This window comes from Onychomys torridus, chromosome 8 (assembly GCF_903995425.1).
Source record: "Onychomys torridus chromosome 8, mOncTor1.1, whole genome shotgun sequence".
In the NCBI taxonomy this organism is placed as follows: Eukaryota; Metazoa; Chordata; class Mammalia; order Rodentia; family Cricetidae; genus Onychomys; species Onychomys torridus.
The window spans coordinates 107955308-107978529 of NC_050450.1; the positions used below are offsets into that span (position 1 = coordinate 107955308).

General features: G+C 53.3%; 1 protein-coding gene across 2 annotated transcripts in view; it reads right to left on the minus strand.

The window, feature by feature from the left end:
- The window catches only part of Aatk (apoptosis associated tyrosine kinase), a 31551-nt gene extending 8800 nt beyond the window's left edge, over nt 1-22751 (minus strand). The window contains exons 1-3 of one of the 2 annotated variants that reach the window (XM_036197158.1): nt 22675-22751; nt 5134-5267; nt 2442-2589 (exon numbers count right to left, since the gene is read on the minus strand). In XM_036197158.1, the coding sequence (XP_036053051.1) occupies nt 2442-2589; nt 5134-5267; nt 22675-22729 (337 nt within the window). In that variant the 5' untranslated portion in view covers nt 22730-22751. The remainder of the gene's footprint in view (nt 1-2441; nt 2590-5133; nt 5268-22674) is intronic. The other variant, XM_036197157.1, reaches the window with a different exon arrangement.
- Between the last annotated feature and the right edge of the window lie 471 nt (nt 22752-23222).

The following is a 23222-nucleotide window of genomic DNA, read 5'->3' on the forward strand; positions in this document are numbered from 1 at the left end:
AACTTAGGCTACCTCTTCATCTTCCTTCCCAGGCTCTGCAGGGCCCAGGGAGCTACCCCAAGGCCCCCAGCCAGGGAGGCTCCGCTGAAGTGGAGGCCACATTTGAGGGCTGCCATCAAGGGCCAGTGTCTCTTAGGCTCTGGGGTGACTGCTGTAAGCAGAGCCGTAGATCTCAATCCACATCCAGGCATATTTCTGACCAAGCCTGGGGAAGTGTACTCAGAGCCACAGGAATAAGCCAAGCCCAGACAGCAGGGCCTGGAAGGCAGTCTTGGATGAGGCAAGAAGCTGGTGCTGAGGCCTGGGAAGACACCAGAGCGGCCCACCCCCCTACCCCTGCCACAGGCTGGCATTCAAACACCAGTCACACCAAAGGCGCCTTTGTTGGGGGCTGCTTGGCACAGCCCTGTACGGGACACACTGGGCCCATTCTCCCTGTAGGCCAGGCTGGGTGAAGTCAGTGAAGAAGGGTCAGTATGGGCAGAGGGGAAAGAGCTGGGACCCATTGCACCCACTCATACCCCCCAGATTCCCTGAATTCTGCTCCCACGCTGATAGCCCAGAAGGCCAGAGTCAGAAGGGAGGGCCCAGGGGAAGCAGGCAGCCCTCAGGGACTAATAGACTCAGGGAATGTCGGCTTGGTGCCCAATTCATGGGAGAGTCTCACTGGGCCTTGTGTCCTAGGACTTATGCTCTGAACCCCAGTCTGTCTGGATGCCTGTTTTCCACCCTGGGGCTCTCTAGGACCTTGGTTATCCCAGAGCAGGTTCAGGGTCCAGACAATGGATACCAGTATAGCAATAGGGGCAGGAGAATGCTTGCACATTAGCAGCTAGAGACGGGGGGCTCAGGCTCAGGCGGGGGAGGGGGGGATGACCCATCCTCACTGCAAATTTCTCCCAACTTGTAAGAAGATGCTCCCCCAGAGCTGAACAGAGCTGAACAATGGAGAAAGCATGACCTCTGCCCTCACCTGGGTCCCTGTCCACCCTTGTCCTCTGTCTCCAAGGAGTGGGGGCCAGCTAGGATGTGTAGAGTCTCAGCTATACCCTTGTCCCTGGACTAACAGGTCCAGGACCAATCCAGGGTAGCAATGCTTCCTGTGAGCCCCTGGCTCCACTCCTAGCAGCATCTACAGTTAGGTGATACGTGAGGCCTTCAGGAAGGTCCAGGCCCCTGTGTGGCCAAGCCTGCCTGCCTCTTATGAGGTGCTAGGGGTAGTTGCAGACCTCTAAGACAGTGAACAAATGTGTTCATGACATGGACCTCCATGCCTGGATCCTGCCTGACTTTGTTTGTTTGTTTGTTTGTTTGTTTGTTTGTTTGTTTGAGACAGTGTTTTCCTGTGTAGTTTTGGTGCCTGTCCTGGATCTTGTTCTGTAGACCAGGCTGGCCTCGAACTCACAGAGATCTGCCTGGCTCTGCCTCCCGAGTGCTGGGATTAAAGGTGTGTGCCACCACTGCCCGGCCTGCCTGACTTTTGAGCTCTCCCCTATCAGGCTCAGTGGGCCCCAGGCATATGCATGCAGCGTCGGGCCAGGCTGGTGGCTGGAGAGCCTATTGACGTCTCTATTGGCTCAAACAGGTACTAAGACCCCTAGCCCTTGATGGAGGCTGGGCCCCTGATGGGAAGGAAGTATTGTGAGCCTGGTGGGGCTGGCCCAGGGTTGAGGTGGAGAGAGTGGCCTACTTGTTATCGCAGTGATGAGAGCTCAGGGCCAGCATTCTCAGCTTGACTCCCTCCTCGGTGTCCCTGGAGCCATCAGATGGACATCCAGGGACAGCCCTTGGCTGAAACTTCTAGCCTGGAAAGATAGCCATAGTCCCAAGGGACCATCTTGACCAGGGCAGAACTGGGCTTCTAAAACTCAGCCATTTACCTGTCACCTCTAGAGCCTGGAGGAGGAGGGGACTGGCTTAGAGGGGAGTGACTGAAGGAAGTCAGAGCCAGGAAGGCAGAGGGCAAAGGGGCCACAGGACGGAGCCCTGCCTACACTTGCCCGACAGGTGGGACCAGACCCCTCCTGCGGCTCCTCCTCCCTCAGCTGTGTGGGCAGGCCCGTCTGGCAGGCATAATGAGGCTACGTCCCTGTGGGTTGGGCACAAGGCAGCAGGAGTCTAGGGAAAGTATGGTGGAAACCGCAGAGAAGGGCCAATAAATCCCAGTACTAGTGTGCTGGGCCACCCGCCCCGGTTTCTGCCCCTTCTCATGGCAGTCCCTTGGGTGGAGAAGTGGCCGGCACGAGGCTGCTCTCAAGCCTGCTGACAGCTGGCCCCCAGATCCAGAAGGGGGGTCATGCACCTTCCAACACAGCCCAGCCTGAGATGCAGTCAAAGAGGCCCTGGCCTCCACCGCATACACCCCATCCCCAGAACCAAATTCTCAGGTTTCCACAGCCTGCTGACCCCAAGACATAGTGGAGGGAGACAAGTCCACTTACCTGAGCGCCCCGGCTGCTTGGCCATAGGCAAGGAGACCTCAGTGAGGGGCAGGACATACACATCGGGGCCGTTCTGTGCAGCTGCGGCCGGGGAGCCCTGCTCCGAGAAGTCGGCCACATACTCATCCCCCTCAGCATTCTCAAGCTCCTGCAGGTTGGGCCAGCACAGGTGGGCAAGCAGGCGTCATAGAGGGTCAGGGAGGCGTGACAGGATGTAAAAGGCCCAGTTCCCAGAACTCAACTGGACCATCACAGAGCTAGAGCGTGTCCCCCTGTTGGAAGGCCCCCGAACACCTGTTCATAGGCCCTGACTCCTCCAGGACACCAACCCCGGGGAGGGTCAAAGGCATCAGCCTCAGGTGGAGCTGTTGCCCCCAGGCGGAGCCCTGCCGGGGGGCAAGGACTAAAGACACAGGTCAAGGCAAAGAAGCAGAGCCACCCTTCATGGACCCCATGAGTGGTCCCCTCCTGGCTTGGAGCAGATTCATGGTCAGGGCCTCCATTGCTCATGCCTGGGAAAAGTAACTAGGTGTCCCCATCCCTAGCTGGACAGGGAGCAAGGAACCAAGGGACTTGTTCACCACCACCATCTCTACACCTGCCTCTAGGCAGTGGTGTACCCTCGCCCATGGTACCACCATACCACTACCACCACTGAGACCCCTTGAGAGCCTGCAGCTGGACACCCCTGGAAGCCACTCTTGGGACAGGCTGCTATTTTGAAAAGTAGAGGTCACCCCCACCCCCACCCCCACCCCACTGCATCTAGAGCACCTTCCAAGCAGAGTTAGTCTGGGATGGCCACAGCCTAGTTTCAAGCAAGGACAGGATTAGTGGCAGAGCACTTGCCTAGAACCACAAACAAACAAACAAAAACAGGGACAGAGTGGAAACAAGGCCAGCCTGTCCTCAGCACTGGGCAAGTCTCCCGGTCATGCTGGCCCACCCGCACCTCCCTAGGTGGGGACCTGAGGCTCTGAGGACAGGCACCAACTAGAGCCTGGCTGCCCACTCCAGGCCATATCCCTGAGGACAGACAGTTAAACGTACCCTGGAGACCTCTTTTGTTTCTAGGTCATTTGCCTCTCTGTAAAGGGGGTGGCCCTATGTTCCTGGTGGCTAGCCCAGGTCTGCACTCTGAGAACAGAGCCACCAACATCTGAGGCAACTCTCCCTCCCCAGAGCCTAGAAGGCCACCTTAGAGTCTTCTCTAGTCCCACACACCTGGGCCTGTGATGACCACCTCCCCCTTTGCATCAGTTCTGGCTCCAGCTATTACCTTCCCCTGCCGGAGAGCCAGCCGGGTTCCCCCAGCGCAGCGGGCGATCAGGTAGCACAGAGTGAGCATTGGGGCTGCCAGCCCCTGCTCAGAAGAGCTCCAGCAGGGAACCCACTGTGGAAGTGGGAGGCAGTGACCCTCCAGTCAAGGCACACTGGTGCTGGAATGTTCTGGGCACCATGTTCCCGAGGAGGTGAGAAGGGCATGGGTAGGAGGGACCAATGCTTGTGTGGGGCCTTGTTCTCGGTGCCCCAGGAGGGGCTTGCTACACAATGGCCGCCAAAGCGGCACCCGGGGCTCCCATCCCCACCCCCACAACCTCGAGGCTCTGCCCTCAAGGTCCTCCAGGAAAACAGCTCTCCTTGATTGTCCCGCCTGTGGTCAGGAGACTGTTCCCTGGGGTGGGGGCACCGGAGCAGTGCAGACCTACAGCCTCTGGGAGCCACCACAGTGCCCACTGCTCAGGTCCTCAGCTCCCCAGTTTGGCTGGGAGCCTGTGCTACAAAAGGATAACAGCATTTGGTGCAGGTCACCCCACCCAGTAGGAGGTGCCCCCCAAGATACAAGCCCTCCTCCCACCCTGACCTCTGCAGTGTAGAAACCCCAACGTGGGTGCAGGAATGGCGAGGGCTCTGGCCAGGCCTCAGTGTGCTGGCAGGAGGCTGTAGCCCCCTCAGCCCCTGGTGGCACTCTGGGGGATCAGCCCTATGCTACCCACTTTCCGTCCTGCCTTCCTTGTTCAGAGTCACCTGAGGACAGGAGTGGCCACGGGGCTGGAAGGATGCAGGGATGCCCCTGGGCCACGGGGCTGGAAGGATGCAGGGATGCCCCTGGGCCTCTGTCATTAGGGTGGAGGCCTCAGCTTGGAGTCCTAGGGAGGTTATAGTGAAGGGCACACAGCCTTCAGTGGACAGGCCACAAACAGGACCGCTGCTGTAGCTACAAAGAGGTGCCCTTGTGTCTGGAACCTGATGGATGTTCTCTAAGCAGAAGCTGCCCAAGCTGGGGAGCTCCCAAATGATGGTGTGGGTGCTGGGGAAGAGTGTCTGTGTGGTTTCACCTTCCCTGAGACTCAGTGAGCAGAGACCTAAGGGTCTTTTTACCATGAGTGAGAGCACTCTCAAGAGCCCTTAAAGGTTCCTTACAGCCGTATCAGTCCCACTGGACACGGACAAGCCTGACCTGGTGCTGGAATGTGACAGCGTGAGGCCATGTCTACAAAGAGGGGTCCCTTAATGAGGGGCAGGGTAGCAGGCCCCAGGAGCCCCCAAAAGAGAGGCTGTGGGATACCAGACCAGGGTTTCAGTTGGTCCCAGACGGCTCCAGAAAAACCAGTCATCACGGCAGCCCCAGGATGGCAGGGAGCTGGGTGGTGGGTGGACATAACAGGCCCTAAGGATCCTGTGCCCTCACCTTGAACCCAATGCCGCCCTTCTTACAGCACAGGCAGGCCAGCATGAGGACGATGACAGTGAAGAGCCCCGAGAAGGACACTGCTACCACTGCGAGGGAGGATGACCAGGACAGCTCACTGAGTGGGGCGCCGTCTGCAAGGAAGTAGAGTACATGCCTCCTCTCAGCCTCAGCACGTGACCCCTTGCTCTGACCCAGCACCTGGACATGGCCTTAAACCACCGGACCAAGAAAAGGCCTTGTTAGCCAGAGCCTACAGTCCTAGTGCAGTGGCCAGTGTGGGCTCAGCTCCCAGTTCCAAGGTTCATGGACACTTCTCTGTTATATCAGGGTCTTACACCATATAAAGACTCACTATTGGGGCTGGAGAGATGGCTCAGCAGTTAAGAGCACTGGCTGCTCTTCTAGAGGACTTAGGTTCAATTCCCAGCACCCACATGGTAGATCAGAACCACCCCAACTCCAGTCCCAGGAGATCCAATGCCCTCTCTGGACTCCGCTGGCACCAGGCACACACATGGTACACAGGCATGCATTCAGGCAAAAACATCTGCACACATAAAAAAATTATTGAAAAAAAAAAATAAGATCCACACTCCTGTCTCTGGACCCTGTCTACCACTCTGTCTACTTTGGGGCTAGAACACCGAGGCACGGCAGGCAAGGGAGATCAAGGGGCTAGTTCTCAAAGGTGCAGGGATCCTGCTGGTGCTGAGAAGTTGCCCTGCTTCAGCTGCACAGCCGAGTGCCCCATATTCAAACCTCTGCTTGTCCCCAGGTCCCTTGGTGCTGCTTCCAACCTGGGCAGCAGAAACTCCTCCCTTCTTTGGCCCCTGATCTAAACAAGCCACCACATCTCAGATGGGGAAACCAAGGAACTTAGGACAGCAGAACACCACTCCCACCCGCTCCTTGCTGAGCTTCTAAGTTGGGGCTCCTTAGCAGACAGTGGCTGGGGGAAGCCAGCTGTGTGACTAAGCTGGCTTAGGGGGCCAGCCCAGCGTGTCCACTGAACGGGAAGGCATGTGCTGGGGAACAGCTCTGCCTCCTGGGCCTGCCCTCCCTCAGCACACAGGCTCTGAGTCATCATCCTCTTCCCCAGAGGTCTTCTCTATCCTCATTAAACCCCTACAGTCTAGAGCACCCAGCACCTTTGAGTGCTGAGTCTTGACAGCCACCGAGTCACTTTGTCACACTTGGGAAGACCCAGACTCTGCAAAGATGAGGGCCTTGTGCTTCTGCCAGGGATTTCGGCTCACAAAGCATCTGGGAGGGCTGCCTGGAGGAAGAGTGAACCTGAAGGCCAAGAGATTCAGGTTGGAATTTCTACTTGGGTGCCTGTGAATACTTCCCACTCTACACCTAGAGATAAGAGGGTGCTTGTGAGCTAGAGTAGAGACCAGGCAGGGCTAAGGAACAAGCGAAGAGAGCAGCCAGCAAAGCAGAACGTGGTAACACCATGGCAAGGCAAACAGCTAGCAGCTAAAAGTCCACAGGAGGCAGCCACTTTCATGGGGCCAGTCCACATCCTGAGCCAATGCCCTTCCAGTGGCCTTGACAGGCAGGGTTTCTGGGTGTCCCTCATGTGTGTGCCTTGTACATGTATGTGCCTTGTATACGGGTGGCCCTGCATGCATGTATATGAACGACTCCATACCATACAAATGGCACTGTGTGCTCACACCTGAGTGTCACATGTGAGTAAGTGCAGAATCCACAACAGGGTGGACATGAGTGAGCATGTTGTGCACCTTCCACACCTCCAGAAAGCACTGAGCCCCTTCAGACCACACTATTGCCATGGTGAGCCATCTCTCCTTTCTCTGTCTGGTACCACTATGGTACCAGCACTCTCTCCTCCCACACCCACTGCTACCTGCATTCATGGGCCCACTGATGGCCCTGCAGCCTGGAGCTGGCCCCTAGTCTTCAAAGGCTCGCCCCCTGCTTACCCCCAGGCTGCATGGGCATGTGCCAGGTAGAAGCAACCTTGGAAGGGGCCAAGCTCAACTTCCATTGCAGGCTTGCCCTGGTCTCCCATCGAGGCCACTGGCCTTTCTGAGGGTCCCTTCTGACCTCCAGCCAGCCAGGGCCACAGAGGGCTGTGTTGAGGTGCTGGTTGGTAAGAAACACTCAGTGGGCTGTGTGGGAGACATGGAGGTCCTTATCCCACAGATAAGCACTAGGGAACCAGCAATGTTCCTTAAGAGAAAGGAATGCATAACCCCACAGCTGGCACCCAGTGAGGGGCTCAACTCTTAGAGAAGGCAGGAAATTTTTTCTTTAAATAAAAACAGGGGGTAGGAGGTCAGTCTCTCACCCAAGGAGTTGGGACAGTAAGTGAGTCAAATAGAATGGGTTCTTCTCGGTCCTTGAGGCAAAGCATTTTATACAGTTACTGTGGTGTTCCTTAAGATCCAGAGGAGTAAAACACTGTCCAAGTGACTGTGGATTCAGTCACTGATTTCTTAAACCAGGAATCTGAAAACTGGAAACACATGGGCACTAACATAAAAAGATCCCATGAAAGGGGGGATAAAAATTAGCATTGTGTAGCTGGGGTGCACACCTTTAATCCCAGCACTCAGGAGGCAGAGGCAGGTGGATCTCTGTGAGTTAGAGGCCAGCCTGGTCTATAGTGTAAATGAGGAGGGGCACCAAAAGAGAAGGGGTTGTCAAATCCCTATTTTGCAAGCTATACTGCAGTAATATATTACTGGGGCCCTCTCAAGAGAGTCATAAAAGAAAATAATAAAGTCCCTGCTGGACACATCTTGGCAGGTCTGGGCAGGGCAGGAACTCAGAGCCCTCCAGCCACATGCTCACACGGAAGCACTGTTCGGCCAACTCAGGCCATGCTGTCAGACTGCTTGTTCCAATCTGAGAGACAGAAATGGGTCTTCAAAAACCAAATTCTGCTGCTTATTTCAATTCAGGTGGCAGTTTACTTGGGTGAACCAAGGAGGACAGAGTCTTCTAGTCATGATGGGTAGCTGTGGAGCCTCAGTTTGCACATCCCTACCCATAATGGGTATCCTGAAGGAAGACTGAGGCTCAACATGAACTGATTTTGTGTGTGAATTGGCACACGCAGGATGGAGATGCACTGGGAATGGGGACCAGCTTATGAGGGAAAAGGAGCATTGCTGAGGGGTTGTGGGTGTGGAGAGGGTGGAGTAGAGAGAGGGAAACATTTGGGATGAGGTCCTCAGGAACAGAGTCTAGCAAACGGGAAGTAGGGATGAGTGGGAGGTAAGTAGCTTGGAGACAGAAACGGAAGAGGGGCCAGTGTCTCCCCAAATGAATCTTGCCCCAAAACTGGGTTTTGCCGATCTTGAAGTTTTCACCTAAAATTATTTTTGGTACAGCCTGAGAATCTGTTATATCAGAATGTCTGCAAAATGTAGTAAACTAGAACCTTCCAGCAAGTTCTTCTTCCGTGGAACTATTATACTTTGATAAAGTTCACGATATTGTTTTGTTTACAGTATCAGACGGTAGGCACTTCGACGCTTGTCTGGGAAAGCAATTGTTTTCTCCTCCGGGATTTTCTGTGATTATTTCTCAGGTACTTCTAAGCACCCTCTTACCTAGCAAGAGAGTCTTCTCCACATGAGAGTTAAAATTGCCCTGAATTTTGAAGATCCCAAATCTTATGTAAATAGCCTTAGGTTTAAATCTTTAGATGTTAATAACCATCGTTAATTAAATAGGTTTGTTTGCTATTTAGTTTTGTGCTTGCCTAGGTCTGACATAAATGACCAGGCTCTGGCAAGGGCAGGAGTTAGAGGAGGCTTGCGAGAGCCTAGCCTCTACTAAAGGCATAGTTTACACAGTATCCCAAGCTCCTAGTGCATAATTAGTAGTGGGTGGTTCTCACATCAGCCTAACATCTGGAACTTGGGTGTACGTGTCTGGGGCCTTCTCTGCTGTCAGGTAGAGACGTGTGCTAGGGCTCAGTACAAGCATGCATGGTGCCTCCCCCTAACTCGCTGGCTGCAGAGCATGGCTGCAAGCATGGCATGGGGCCCTGGGGAACCCGGGAAAATACCATTGTGTCATATCTGGAACTTGACTTTTCAAAATGGCTCTTTATGCATTTCCTTCCTAGGATCCCATTACAACTGAAAGCTGATAATGGCTCTACTTTTCTGAGCATGGTTTAAAGAATTTTGCAATTTATGGAATATTAATTATGTTACTGAAATTCCTTATAATACACAGGGTCAAGCTATTGTGGAACGACACCATCAAATACTTAAACAGCAAATTTTAAAAATAAAAAGGGATATACACATTCACCTACAGCCCCACATGCTATGCTGCTTTTAGCCATACTAACTTTAAATCTTTTTATCTTAAAAGATAATGCTTCTTCTACTGCCCCAAAGCATTTTGCTCAAAGGAGACACAGCCTAAAGTGTATGTTAATTAGAAAATCCCAGAAATTAATCAGTGGAAAGGGCCTGAGGTTCAAACATCCAAGTGAGGTTATAGTTGTGTTTTTCCAGAAAATGAACACAGTCTCAGAAGGGTCCCACTCTGATGCATCTGACCAGAACAGCATCCCAGAGACTACTGGACGATGAAGTGTCTGGAGGTAGAAGGCAAACCCACCAAGGTAAGATCTCACAACTTGGAGAGACAAGGAGACAGAACTACTGACCGAATTACATGTTAATTCTCAACTTGTTGATGCAGAATCCAAATGCTTTTTGTCCTGGGGGATAAAAGCCATGCCTTTTTATAATAGGTTAACAGGAGATGGTATGATGTTGCTTTGCTATGCTAAGCATTGTTTTTAGGGTTTTTTTTTTTTTTTTTAATTACCAGTCTTAAGAGTAACTACTGGAATACAATGAGAAATTTCAAATATGGCCTTATGATTAGTAAAACTACTACTATTACAGCAAAAATATTAGCAGAAATTAGTCAAGAGATGAGAGGATTAGGAATCACATTTTTACAAAATAGAGCACCTTAGATATTTGTTGCTCAAGCATATTGGTGGTTGTCAATAGTTTCCTAGTATGTACTGCTTTGATGTGTCAGATTTCTCTCATACTATGGATGGTCAAGTTAATGATCTGCATAAGGAGATAAACAAAATCTCTCAAGTGACCTTCGAATGACCATCATGGTTAAGATGGCTTTCCCCTTTCCTTGGTCCTCTATTAGCTATTTTATAATTCTGTTAAGATTGCCTGTATTGGACTAGCCACGCAGGCATGGCATTAAGCCTTGGTCTCTATTACAGCCACAATTTTCTCTTTAAGAAATAAAAACGGGGGAGTGTGGGAGACACAGAGGCCCTTGTGCTCACAGATACGCACTAGGGGACCAGGAATGTTAAACACACAGGGCTGTTCCCTCAAAGGAAGGGACGAGTAACCTGTGAGCAGGTGTGGTTAATAGTCGAGTGACCTTTGTGTTTCCTGTGTGGCTAAGACCACACAGGATCCTCCCCCAGACCCTTATCATGAGCTTGTCCATCTAGAGACCTTATCTTTATGGGAGATGTTACGTATACCTTACAAAGAGTGTAGATGTACTCACGATTTCAGCTTTATTGTGCACATGGATTGCATTAATTATCCCCAGGAAAATTTTCACCAAATTGTGCTGTGCTTAAATATGCCTAAAATAAGTCGGGCAGTGGTGGCATGCCTTTAATCCCAGCACTCGGGAAGCAGAGGCAGGAGGATCTCTGTGAGTTTGAGGCCAGTCTGGTCTACAGAGCTAATTCCAGGACAGCCAGGTCTGTTACACAAAGAAACCTTGTCTTGAAAAACTGGAAAACAAACAAAATATGCCTAAAATAGACAACTCGGTGTCTCCAGGACTCCAGGTGTTTGCTGGCCAGACAGAAACTTCCGTCTACATCCAGCATGTGAACACATGTAGAATATGTTCATCACACAGGTGCACGTATGCATGCCTCCACATGTGTGTCCCCTACCATTATCTCTACCGAAAGCCTGTTCTATAGACATTACCCACAGATCACAGCCATGAGACTAGAGCTGGGACTGGAGAGCTGGCTCTGTGGATAAAAGCAGGGGCTGCTCTTCCTGGGTTCAGTTCCCAGCACCCACATGGCAGCTCATAACCATCTGTAACTCCAGTTCCAAGGGATCTGGTGCCTTCTTCTGACCTCTGTGGGCATCAGGCACAGGTATGGTGCACAGACCCACGTTCGGGCAAAACACTCACACATATAAAACAAAACAACAACAAAAACCCCACACCTCAGTGTAAAGAAAGAAGGAAGCCGGGAGGGGTCAGAGAGCAGTGGGAAGTCTGAACAGGCTTCCCACCTCTGTCTGCCAGGGGCTCTGGGAGCACAGATCTGGAAACTATGCCCAGCTAGGGCACACTGACAGGACTGCCCTACCCACCCTAGGATCAAGCCCACCGTCGGCACTGGCACAACCTCGCCCATTCCACACATTGAATAAAACAAAAACTGTGCATGGCTTTGTTGTTCTCACGGTGTCTTAGGAAGTGCTTAAATACCAACCACACTGAGGCCTTGGCCCTGCTGAGGTCAGTAGGGCCTCCTACACAATCCTATGTGAGTCATGGTCTGGAGAAGCCCACTTCACAGGCACCCCCACTCCAGCCATCCCCACAGACACCCTGTCCTCCATGCTCCATCTCAGCAATTGGCTAAGGGTGTTTCCCAGGTCAGGAATCAGCACCCTTCACTAGTGTGCAGATGGGATGAACTCGGCTTCACAGAGCCACATTCACACAGCAGTAGGGCCTCACTATGGGGGTGAGCGTCCCAAACACTTCATCCAGATTTCTAGTAGTCTCAGCTACTTGCACCCAAATCTACTGCCACTCAGATCCCCAGGGCAGCTGCGTGGTACCACTCCTGACCCTCTGAGGTGGCCCACACCAGGGAGCTGGCCATTTCCACTCCCATGCTAGTGTCAGCCCTCAGCAAGTGAGTTCTCACTCCGGTTACTTGCCCTCCCAGCCTCCTAGATTTTCAGGGAACTGAACCATGTTGGGGTAATGACTGGCTGTGTCTCATGACCAGACTTGGTGCAAGTGCACCTGCAGTTGGCAGAGCCACCCCAAACCTGCCCACCTGCTCCTCCCCCAGGCCTGCAGCTGAGTCACCATGCCTGGCCAAAGAGACTTTGCAGACAGGGTTAGGAGATCTCCCCACAGCCTCCAGAGGTGGCCCTTCCATTCTTCAGTGTCAGCCCATGGAAGTGACTTTAACCTTCTGACCCCAGTTGTCAGGGCAGCCAATAAAAACAAACACAATGGCCCTTCCAGCTGGTTTCCACCTCAGGGGAGAAAAGTCTCTGAGGTAAGCCAGAGTAGCACTTGCCTGAGATCCCCTTTGCCTGGTGACACAGGACAGGCCACTAGGGGAGGAGAAGGTACCCATAAACAGGCAGGTGTGCCTTGCCAGTAGGGCAGGTCCCCCAGGGCCCTGATTGGACCATGGTTCCAGGCGATGTTCAGAATGCAATGGGTAAGGCTGGCCAGCGGCCAGTGCTGATGTAAGTGATGTAGGCCTCTCCCAGCCCTCCCTCCCTCCCTTTTGTATGCTAGGCAGACACTGTATGCTGCTGCCTGGAAGGTTCTGGGCAGAACAATTTACCTTTCAGATCACATGCGTGTTAGCTTGGCCAGACTGACCCCTCACATGCCTCATGAGCTCAGCCACTGTCCTACCCTGGGAACATGGGGACCAGCTGAGACGCAAGAGGAAGGAAGGCCAAGGCCATGGGGATAGGACAGGAAGGCGCCTGCACATACTCCTGCCTGTGCAGCTGGACCCAATGTGGCCCTGCCCTGCCCCCCCCCCATATCCATGCCCCAAACCCATAACTACACCTTTGACTAGCCCAGAGTCCAAAATATCTGGGGGCCACCTGGGTCTCTACATCGCACTTACCCAATTTAGGTCACATCCCATAACCCAATCCTGCCACCAGGAGGCAACCCCTGGCCATCTTACAGTAATGGTTGAGTGGGGTTAAGAGCCTCTCCACTACTTGGCAAAGGTGTGGAAGGACCAGGAGGCCACCTCAGGCTGGGTGCAACCCAATATCTAACGTATAGGCAGACCAGAGAGTGGCCTGCTGGAGGGCATAGGTCAAGGACAGGGGGTTGAGGTGTCACACTTCCCCAGCATCCTGACACACAGTACTTCCTAGGCGGTTGAGAGGTGGCTCTGCCAGGCCTGTCAAGTCACCTGTTCTATCTGGTCATTCTGTCACACCTGATGCCTTCAGGTCCCCCATTCCACAGCCTTGTCACCAAACACCCTGGACCTGGTTCTCAGACACTGCCTTCAGAACAGTAAGGAAAAAAGACCCCACAGAGTGGTGGATAGCACCCAGAGCTTAGTCTCTTCTCTGATAGGCTCCCTCTGAGGGCCCCCAGGGAGAGGCAGTGCTCCCAGACCTGCACTTAGCCAGGCCTTGCTGGCTGGTGCTAGGTGCTCACCAATCCCAGTGACTTCACCATGCACGGTTCCAGAAAAGAGCGTTCAGGGAAAGCCTTGCCTTCTCCAAGAAGCCTCCTGTTCTCTCAGGGTCCTTGACCACTGTGGTTGTCTCCCTCCGTCCATTCCAGGGAACCCCCCCCCCAAGAAATGTATACAAAAGGCTGTTTGGCCACTGGTCTCCACACCTTTCCATAGGTGATGGAGAGGCTCCTGGTCAGAGGGGAGAGGAATACCCACCTGTCCTCTACAGGTAGGGTGAGCCATCCTGCAAATGCAGTTCTACCCAGGGTCCACCAGCTAGGAAGTCCTGCCAGGCTAGAAGGGGCAGGTGGGACAGAGGTTGGAGCCGGGGACCCAGTATAGATCAGGTCTGCTACCTCCCACCATGAGGCCTGGAGCTCATGAGAGTGAGGGTCTCGTGTGACCAAGGATGCCCACCGTACTGGACTGCTCTGAGTAAGCAATAAAAACATGTCAGCCTTTAATGTCACCTGGGCCTGACCTATACCCCAGTTTCCCCATACTGAAAAGCTCTGCTCCCCTACCTAAGATCAAAGCTTATGTAGGTCCCCTGGGTCCCGGACAAGTTCTGCTGAGGGCATAGCGCTTTCCCAAACCCTCTTCAATGCAGCCCCCAATGGTGGGGAGGGGCTTGGCTTAGGGTCTGAACCCTGAGCCAAGAACAAGGGGCTGTGCATGGAGTGACTTCCTCCAGGGCCCTGTGACCCATGTCTCCTCAGCACCACAGGAAGGATTATCCAGATACACCTGGGCCACCTGCTTGGAGCTGGGGACCTGAATACCCCCATCATCTGTACAGCCTGTCTGGACTTGGCCTGTTTACTCTGAGCTCCTGGTATAAGCAGCCCCACAGATGTTCACAGCATGCAGATGACAGGACTTGGCCAGCTACCCACAGATACAGGCATACACTTTGGAACCTTTGTCCAGCGGTGCCTCAGACAGGTTACCTGCCCTGCCCTATCTCTGCCTGATTTGTCACTAGGACCAAGTCCACCGTGGCTGTTCTTTGCATCAGAGAATTCTCTGTGGAGGATCCAAGTCCATTCCTTGCAGACCTGCAGCAGGCCACCTGCCCATTGGACTATCAGTTGTGGACCCGAGAGGAGGAGGAGGCATGGTAGCCTCTGGGGAAAGGCAAGGCTTTCAGCATTGGGGTCTCACCTTCCCGGCCCTCGACCTTCAGCGTCTGCAGGAGCTGCTGGTCATCAGGCCTGCCCGAGCTTCAGGTACAGGGTGAACCCTCAAGCCTGGACGTGGTTTGAGTCATTCCTTCCGATGCAGAGCATGCGCACAGCGAGCACCAGCCAGGCCCGGGAGGTCAAAGCATGCTTCCCCCAGCCACATGCTATCCTCAGGCAGTGTAGATGCCAGCGAGCCACCACAGAAAAAGAAGAGTGTCTTGGAGCTCTGGGGTCCCGTGGAAGTGGCTGGTGACATCTATGTTACCTACCCAGTGACAAGGGTCTATCCATCCAGTGACACAAGACTCCTACCCCACCCACATGAGGTGAATTACAGGGACTTGTCCCAGTAACTTGGAACTCCCTGTAATTGAGACAAGACTCCCCTCCAATAACAGAGGTCTGTCTTCTTCAGTGACACGAAACTCCCCCACAGTGATGGGGGTTCTCATCGGTAGTGACACAAGGCTCACTTCCAGGGTACACAAGCCCCCTCCAGGGACACAGGCCCCCTCCAGGGACACAGGCCCCCTCCAGGGACACAAGGCCCCCTCCAGGGACACAGGCCCCCTCCAGGGACACAAGGCCCCCCTCCAGGGACACAAGGTGCCCCTCCAGTGTCACAGGCCCACTCCAGGGACACAAGGCCCCCCTCCAGTGACACAGGCCCCACTCCAGGGACACAAGGCGCCCCTCCAGTGTCACAGGCCCACCCCAGGGACACAAGGCCCCCCTCTAGTGACACAGGCCCCCCCTCCAGGGTACACAGGCCCCTCTTCAGTGACTTGAGTTTCCTCTCCAGGGGCATGGGACCACCTTCAAGTGACATGAGGACCCTAATCAACAGTGCAGGCCTTCCCTCCTATTTGTCTTTTGTGGCCTCAGTAACTAGGGTCCCCTGACACAGTCTTAGCCCGGACCACACCCTAAAGTGTTCCTCTAAGTTTCCCCAAAATGTATGTAGATAAGCAAAGTGGCAGACAAGAGCTGGAACTCAAGGTGTCAGGGCTCCTGTGGTCAGCACCCGGCAAGAGGGTGTCCACATGGTCACCTCAGGGCTCGTGGGTGACCCCATGAAGCGCTGGCACAGTCCGTGGGTTGCATGGGACGGGAGGATTGAGGTCAGAGTACCACTCACTCCATGTGCCCAGGACTGAGTGCTGCAGAGGCAGGCGGTCCCAAGTGTCTATGCCCTCTAAAAAGGAAGGAAGGGGTAAGATAGGACACTTGCTTTGTCACATGACACAGGCTACAATTCAAGAAGATCAGATGAGGACACACACAGTCAGGCTCCACTGTGAAGCAGCGCCTGGTGGAGCAATGGCTGTGGAACTCCTGAACCGTACAGCATGCCTCAGTGGATCACAGACAACAGAGGATGTCGGAGGCAATGCCTGGGGTGTTCGGCAGCACTGGGGGTGAACCCAGAGCCTCATGCATGCCCACTGAGTCCTATACCACCAGGCCACACCTCAGCCCAGCTTCCTCAAGGAAGATGGAATGTTAAAAGTTAAACAAAAAAATCACAGAAGCAGAACTTGGATATATATGCAAAGTATGCTTGATTTTCTTTAAAAAAAAAAAAAAGACACCTGTAATCCCTCCAGCAGCAACAAGGGGACCCCCTGGGGTCTGCTGGCCAGCCAGCTGAATCACACTGGTAAGCGCCAGGCTCAGTGAGACCTTGTCTCAGAACTCAGGTGTTGAGCTCATGTTAATCTCTGGCCTCCACATGCATGTGTGCACACATACATGTGCACATAAACATGCACACACATACACAACAAAATAACTGAAACATTTAACTAAAGTAGCTACCACCGAAGATATAAAAAGCAGGTGTGGTAGTGCGCGTCTATAATCCTGGCACTTGGGAAACTGAGGCAGGGGGACAGAGGTTTCAAGGCTAGCCTAGCTGCTTAGTAAGACCTTGTCTCAGGAAAAGGGGATGTGGTGCACATCAGTGGTAGAAAGCCTGGAAGGTCCCGGGTTCAATTCCCAGCATAAGACTGGAGAGGGAGGAGGAGGAGGAGGAGGAGGAGGAGGAGGAGGAGGAGGAGGAGGAGGAGGGAGGAGAGGAGAAGCGGAGAGGAAAGGAAGAGAGGGAGCCCAAACTCGCCCAGTTCTGTCCCGTGAACACACATCTTCATCTGGACCGATTGCACCTCGACACAGTGAAGAGCAGGCGGCACTGTTTAACTATCAACAGCAAGTGCTGTGAAGAGAAAACTGAGCAGGAGGTGTCCAGGTGTGGGCAGTGGCAGACGCTGGGCGGCTTCATTCCCCATGCTTTGTGGCAACTGTGTGCATTTAGACCAGGGTTACTTCACCACCAAGACACAACTCTCTCTCTCTCTCTCTCTCTCTCTCTCTCTCTCTCTCTCTCTCTCTCTCTTTGTTCTTTGTTGTTTGGTTGTTTAGTTTTTCAAGACAGAGTTTCTCTGTGCAGCTCTGGCTGTCCTGGAACTCACTCTTTAGACCAGGCTGGCCACTCAAGTGTCCACCCGCCTCTGCTTCCTGAGTGCTGGGATTAAAGGTGTGTACCACCAACACTCTCACCCCCTGACAACCATCAGTCCCTTCTTTAAAGAGCCCAAGAATAACATTCATGGGCTAAAGAGATGGCTCAGAGGTTAAGAGCACCAGCTGCTCTTCCAGAGGTCCTGAGTTCAATTCCCAGCACCTACATGGTGGCTCACAACCATCTGTAATGAGATCTGGCGCCCTCTTCTGTATACATAATAAATAAATAAATCTTTAAAAAAAAAAAAAAAGCTACATTCTCTAACTAGAATTGAGCATGGACTTTAAAAAAAAGAAAGAAAAAAAAAAAGAAGAAGAAGAAGAAGAACATTCAAATCCCCACCCTGAGTCTCAGAGTAGCAGTCTGTCCACTCCACCCTACCACATTCAACACCCCAGGTGCTGGTGCCTCAGATGATCTATCCCTCTGCCGTTGGCCCAGGGCCCTCAGCCTGGAGTAAAACTGTCTCTCACACTGCTTTTGGGGTCCACAGACTCCAGACCCTGCCCAGCCTTTCCTTGGGCCCAGAACCTGGAGGACCCACCCACAGGGACTTTTAGCATATAAGCCACACTTTCAGGGCCACCACATATGAAGCTCGTGTGGGCTACATGGGTACTCTAGGACATTTGCAGTGTCTTAGAGGGCACAGAAGGGCACAATGAGGGAGCGAGTGCCTCTGCCAGCCAGGGTGTGAGCAAACATAGGCAAGTACACACTCTCTCTCTCTCTCTCTCTCTCTCTCTCTCTCTCTCACACACACACACACACACACACACACACACACACACACACACACTTACATATTCATAGGCATGTACACACACTCACTCATGAGCCCACAGATAAATGCATGCACACACTGAGAACATTCATGCAACACACTCACATTCATACATACTCATTAGCTCACACTTGGGCACATCTATGCGCATGCACACACACACACACACACACACACACACACACACACACACACATTCATGTCCACTCACAAGGGCACTCATACTTGTCCTCACACCACACACAGCCACCCTTAAACATGTGTACACACTCATATCTGCATGTACTTATGCACATACTAGTTTATGCACACAAATCATGCATGCATGAACAATTGCTCATGCCCACACTAATGTTGTGTGTACATGCACATGTACACACCCATGCTCACACATTCATACACTTACACTCCCAAGCACAGGCATTTCCACTTACACACACTTGCATTCAAACACCCTTGAAAACTCACAGGAACAATGGCTGGGAGGACAAATGAATGGGTGAGCTCTCACGCCCTGGGGCCTCAAGGCCTCAGTTTCCCCAGTCCTGCAAAGGATGCAGTCATGCTGTCTGCTGGCAGTTCACTACTCTGAAGAGTGGTGTTGGTGAGGAGGCCACAGATAAAATGCTTCTTGGAGCCCCAAATGTTAGATCCAGTTTGGTGCTTCCTCAGTAGGCACCATGAAATCTCATACTGTGAAGGCCAGCAAACCCACAGAGGCCTAGGAGGGCTCAGCGTAACCAGGGCTCAGAGTGGCACCAGGATTCTTCTGGGATGATAAGGGTGTTCTAGAACCAGACAGGAGCAGCACCATGCTACCTTACACAGCCTGCTCACTCAGAGACAGTGAGTCACTTCCTAGTCCTCACTGTGGCTCCTCTGCAGAGAGCAGCATAACACTCAGGTGGCCTCCTGGGCTAGGGGTTCTTTTTTTGTTTGTTTGTTTTTCAAGACAGAGTTTCTCTGTGTAGTTTTGGTTCCTGTCCTAGATCTCGTTCTGTAGACCAGGCTGGCCTTGAACTCACAGAGATCCGCCTGGCTCTGCCTCCCAAATGCCACCACCGCCTGGCTGCTAGGGGTTCTTATAGCCAGCTCTGCCCTACCCCAATGTCTCCTTGGGGTCCATGCTCCTTCCCAGATCTCCTTCCTGCCCTGCTCCAGGAAGCCTCCGGCCCCAAGCCTTGTTCTTCACCATCCGCTCACAGAAACCACCCAAACCTCATAGGACAAAGGCCACACTCATGCAGATACTGTCCTGGGGACTCCTTTCTTGAAGGTACAAAAGTCACCCCTGACCCAGGTCTCAGGGTCTGTGGCAGTACCACTGTGGGGTTCCAAGGACAGAGCATCCCTGACACTGTCAATGCAGCTAGGCTCCAGTCTACTTCCACCTGGAGATGGGACACAGGGGCTCCCAGCATCTGAGGACCCTGGCACCAGCCCTACTCCACGTGTGATAATGAAGGGGGCTGCAAACAGGAAGCTGCACAGTCAAAGCAGGCACAAGACGGAGCCTGGAGGCCCTGGCACAGGCATCCTAGGTGTCCAGGACAGGGCCAGGGCCCAGTGTCTGTCCCAGAAGCCCCTTCCTGTTCCTGCTGGAGTTTGTGGAGGTCAGGGGTCCCAGGCAGAGGAGAGAGGAGGAGGAAAGTCTTTCCCCCAGGTGGGACATAGTTCCTGCTCAGGTGGGACACAGAAGCCAGTTCAGCAGCCTAGGCCCCTGGCACCACTGTGTCCTCTTACAGAGATGGCTTGTTAGGTTCCTGGTTCTCAATACTCACGGCCACCCAGGATTCAGGTCAGGTTCATAGGACACCCCAGGCCCAGAGCACAGGTGCTCAGAGTGTTTCCACAGCTTCATGGGCCCTTCCTAGGCTGTCCTTCTGCCCTGACCACCAATAGGGGAAACAGGCAGGTGTAGCAAGATATAGCAGTCCCCCAGCAGGTAAGATAGCATTTAAGGGCACTATGAGAGAAGATTGTGCCCTCAAAGGCCAAAGACTTAACACTGCCCACCCAGTGCCTCCCCAGCCTTCTCAGCCCTAGCATACACGGCAGGACAGGCCGCCACATGGAATGCTGGGCTGTGTGCAAGGATGCTGGGTGGGGAGCTGGAGTTACTGTACAGCCTCTCCCAAAAAGCTGAACACTGTGCCCAATGGCTACAAAGTAGCTGCAGCCACTCCATCAAATGAGGTGCAAATAAGCTCAAAGTATCCTTAGGCCAGGGCCCACCTGCCCTGAGGACTACCCCTCTGCAGACAGACATGCTACGTCCAGACATTCCAAGGACACCTTCCACAGCCCTGTCTGGTGAGGAGAGGCTGCAGGAGGCAGGTACAGCTTGGCAGGGTTATAGGGACAGCTGGTTGGCAAATGGACACAAGAAAAAGACTACATGAACGCCTGACCTGGTTCATTATTTCCAGACCATGGATCAGCTCTAGGAGGGCAGGTCATTCGTGTGAACATGGAAAATTATAGGATCATCTGTGCCTAGAAGCCTAAGAAAGCAGTTAGGGACAGGGGGCGTGGAAGGGTTCTGGGAAGGTTCTGGGGGGAACACACACTCCTCTAGCCTCACACTTGCAGTCAAATGCATAGACACATATGCACTTACACAGATAACACGTGTGTACCTAACAGCTACACATATGTTCACCCACCCCCATCCCAGGGTCACTTGTGCTCAAATACATGTACACATGTTTACAGTCCTTCATGCATACACAGGCACACAGTACCTAGAAGTATATGCTCCACATGTACACATACTCTACACATACAGGTGTGTACACATGCTCATATGAGCACTTACCCTGTGAGCACGAGTTGGGGGTCAGCACTGCCCCCTCTACTTTGGGGCTGAATTCAACATTCACTCGTTGCAGCCCTCTCTAGGGTACCCCAGCATTCTCCTGCAAGACCCCAATGCCTGCCCTTCTGGACTCTCCCTCCAGAGGTCACCTTGGAGTCAAGTCTACCAAGAGGACAGGGAACAGAAGGAAGTTCCACAGCATGATGCTCACAAGTGATGTCACCTCCACTGACAGGTGTCAATGCTAGAGCCAAGTCTGGCCTCCAAGCCCCTCACCCCTTTCTCTAGCTTCTCAGGGCCCTCCCCAGGCAGGTCCAAAGGTGGAGTAGTTATTCAGCATATCCCTGTGCCCCACATCTGAGAAACCCTTGACAGCCAGCTGGCTCAAGTGGCTTGGTGACAAGGTCAGAGTCACACAAGGTCCCCATAGCTCCATTCCCAAGCTAGTCTCTGCTCCACACACACTGTCTCTTCCTTCTACAAGGACATGCTTCAGCCTCCCGACACACACCCCTTGGCCTGATTTTCTGGTCATCTTGGATCCCCTCCCTCCCCATTTCTCATACACATGAGATGCCCAACCTAAGCAAGAAACCCAGCTAGCACACAGAACACCCTGGCTTTGGCTGTGTTTTGACAGGACTTGTGGAGAAAATAAAACAGATTGGCAAGGCAGTTCCTGCTCCTGGACAGCTGCCACAGCGCCACCCTCTGTAACAGGAGGCCCTAGGCAGAGAACGAGGCAGCTCCATGTCAATGGGCTGGGCAGGACAGGCCTAAGGGCAGGAGTGGGGCATCCCTTCCTGTCACCCACCCTCAGGAGCCAGGAAGCGCCACTTAGCAATGACTAGTGAGTGCCAAAAGGATTCCAGGCAGCTTCAGGATAAACAATGGCCTGTGCCCAGTGGTGCTCAGGAAGTGGTTAATTGAGTGGTCAACGTGGCTCACTAGAGCAAAGAGGGTAAGTGTGCCAGGGCCCAGAGCAAACTCTCCCACCCTGCTTCACACTGCACTGCAGTCACCAGACAGAGCATGATGGCAGGGAACAGACAGGCCAACAGCTGTCACCACACACACAACTAAGGAGGGCAAACCTACAGATGTGTCCCCAGAGCAACCAAGAAGAGGGTTTATGGAGTGCATACAGGACCTTGGGGTAGAATCCACACAGGGCCTCAGGATAGCCAGGCAGCCTCAGAGGGGCTCTCTGCCTCAATTACCAGGGACAGGCATGCCAGGCCACAGCGCCCCTGGGATGAGACCTGCTGTAGGGTTAGGGGAAGCCACACAGCAAGCAGTGTCAGGGCCAGCCCCTGTGGTATGTGCTCATCAGAAACAGACCAAAGAGACCGGGAGACATGGAACATGGGGCTACACTGTCATGAGATGGACAGGGCGGCGGGGCGGTGAGAGAAAATGGGGAGTCATGGCCATCTGAGTGTTGGGTGATTATTAAGGAGACAAAATGTTCCAAAATGGACTATAGTAAAGACTGCACAACTCTAAAAATACTAAATCATGAACTCCATGCTCTCACAGATGAGTGTATGGTATGCAAATTAAATCACAGTAAAGGTGTAGGTGGAGCATGCTAGTGAGAGGTAGGGAGAGAGGGCGGAAATAGGGGAGGGAGGGAGGGAGGGAAGAAATGAAGGAAGTGGGCGGTGCCTTTCCAAAATACTCACAAGAACACCATGAGAGACAACCAAAAGCTGGGCAGACCCGAAAGCTTACCTCCAGAGCAGACGCCTTCTGATGTTCTGTTCCTAAGGTGTGGGTGACATACCATGGCCTGCAGAGGCCTGGGGCAGCCATAAGGTAGCTCTGTGGGATAGGACCAAGGCAGCTGCTAGGGCCTGGAGGATGGTCACGAGTGTGTGTCCAACTGGAGCAAAGCCACAGACCTCACAAACACCTAAGCATGTGTACACCTCTTAGCAACAGATGTGGGACTCAAGGAAATCCCACACATGGTGTCCCACGAACAGCCCCATGTCTCCAGTTAACAAGTCAAAGAAATCAGACTGTTGATGAGAAACTGACAAGATCTCCTCTCGCCTAGGTCAGCCCACCCAGGCGCCCTTGCAGTGGTCAGCCCACCCAGGCGCCCTTGCAGTGGTCAGCCCACCCAGGCGCCCTCGCCTAGGTCAGCCCACCCAGGCGCCCTCGCCTAGGTCAGCCCACCCAGGCGCCCTCGCCTAGGTCAGCCCACCCAGGCGCCCTCGCCTAGGTCAGCCCACCCAGGCGCCCTCGCCTGGTCAGCCCACCCAGGCGCCCTCGCC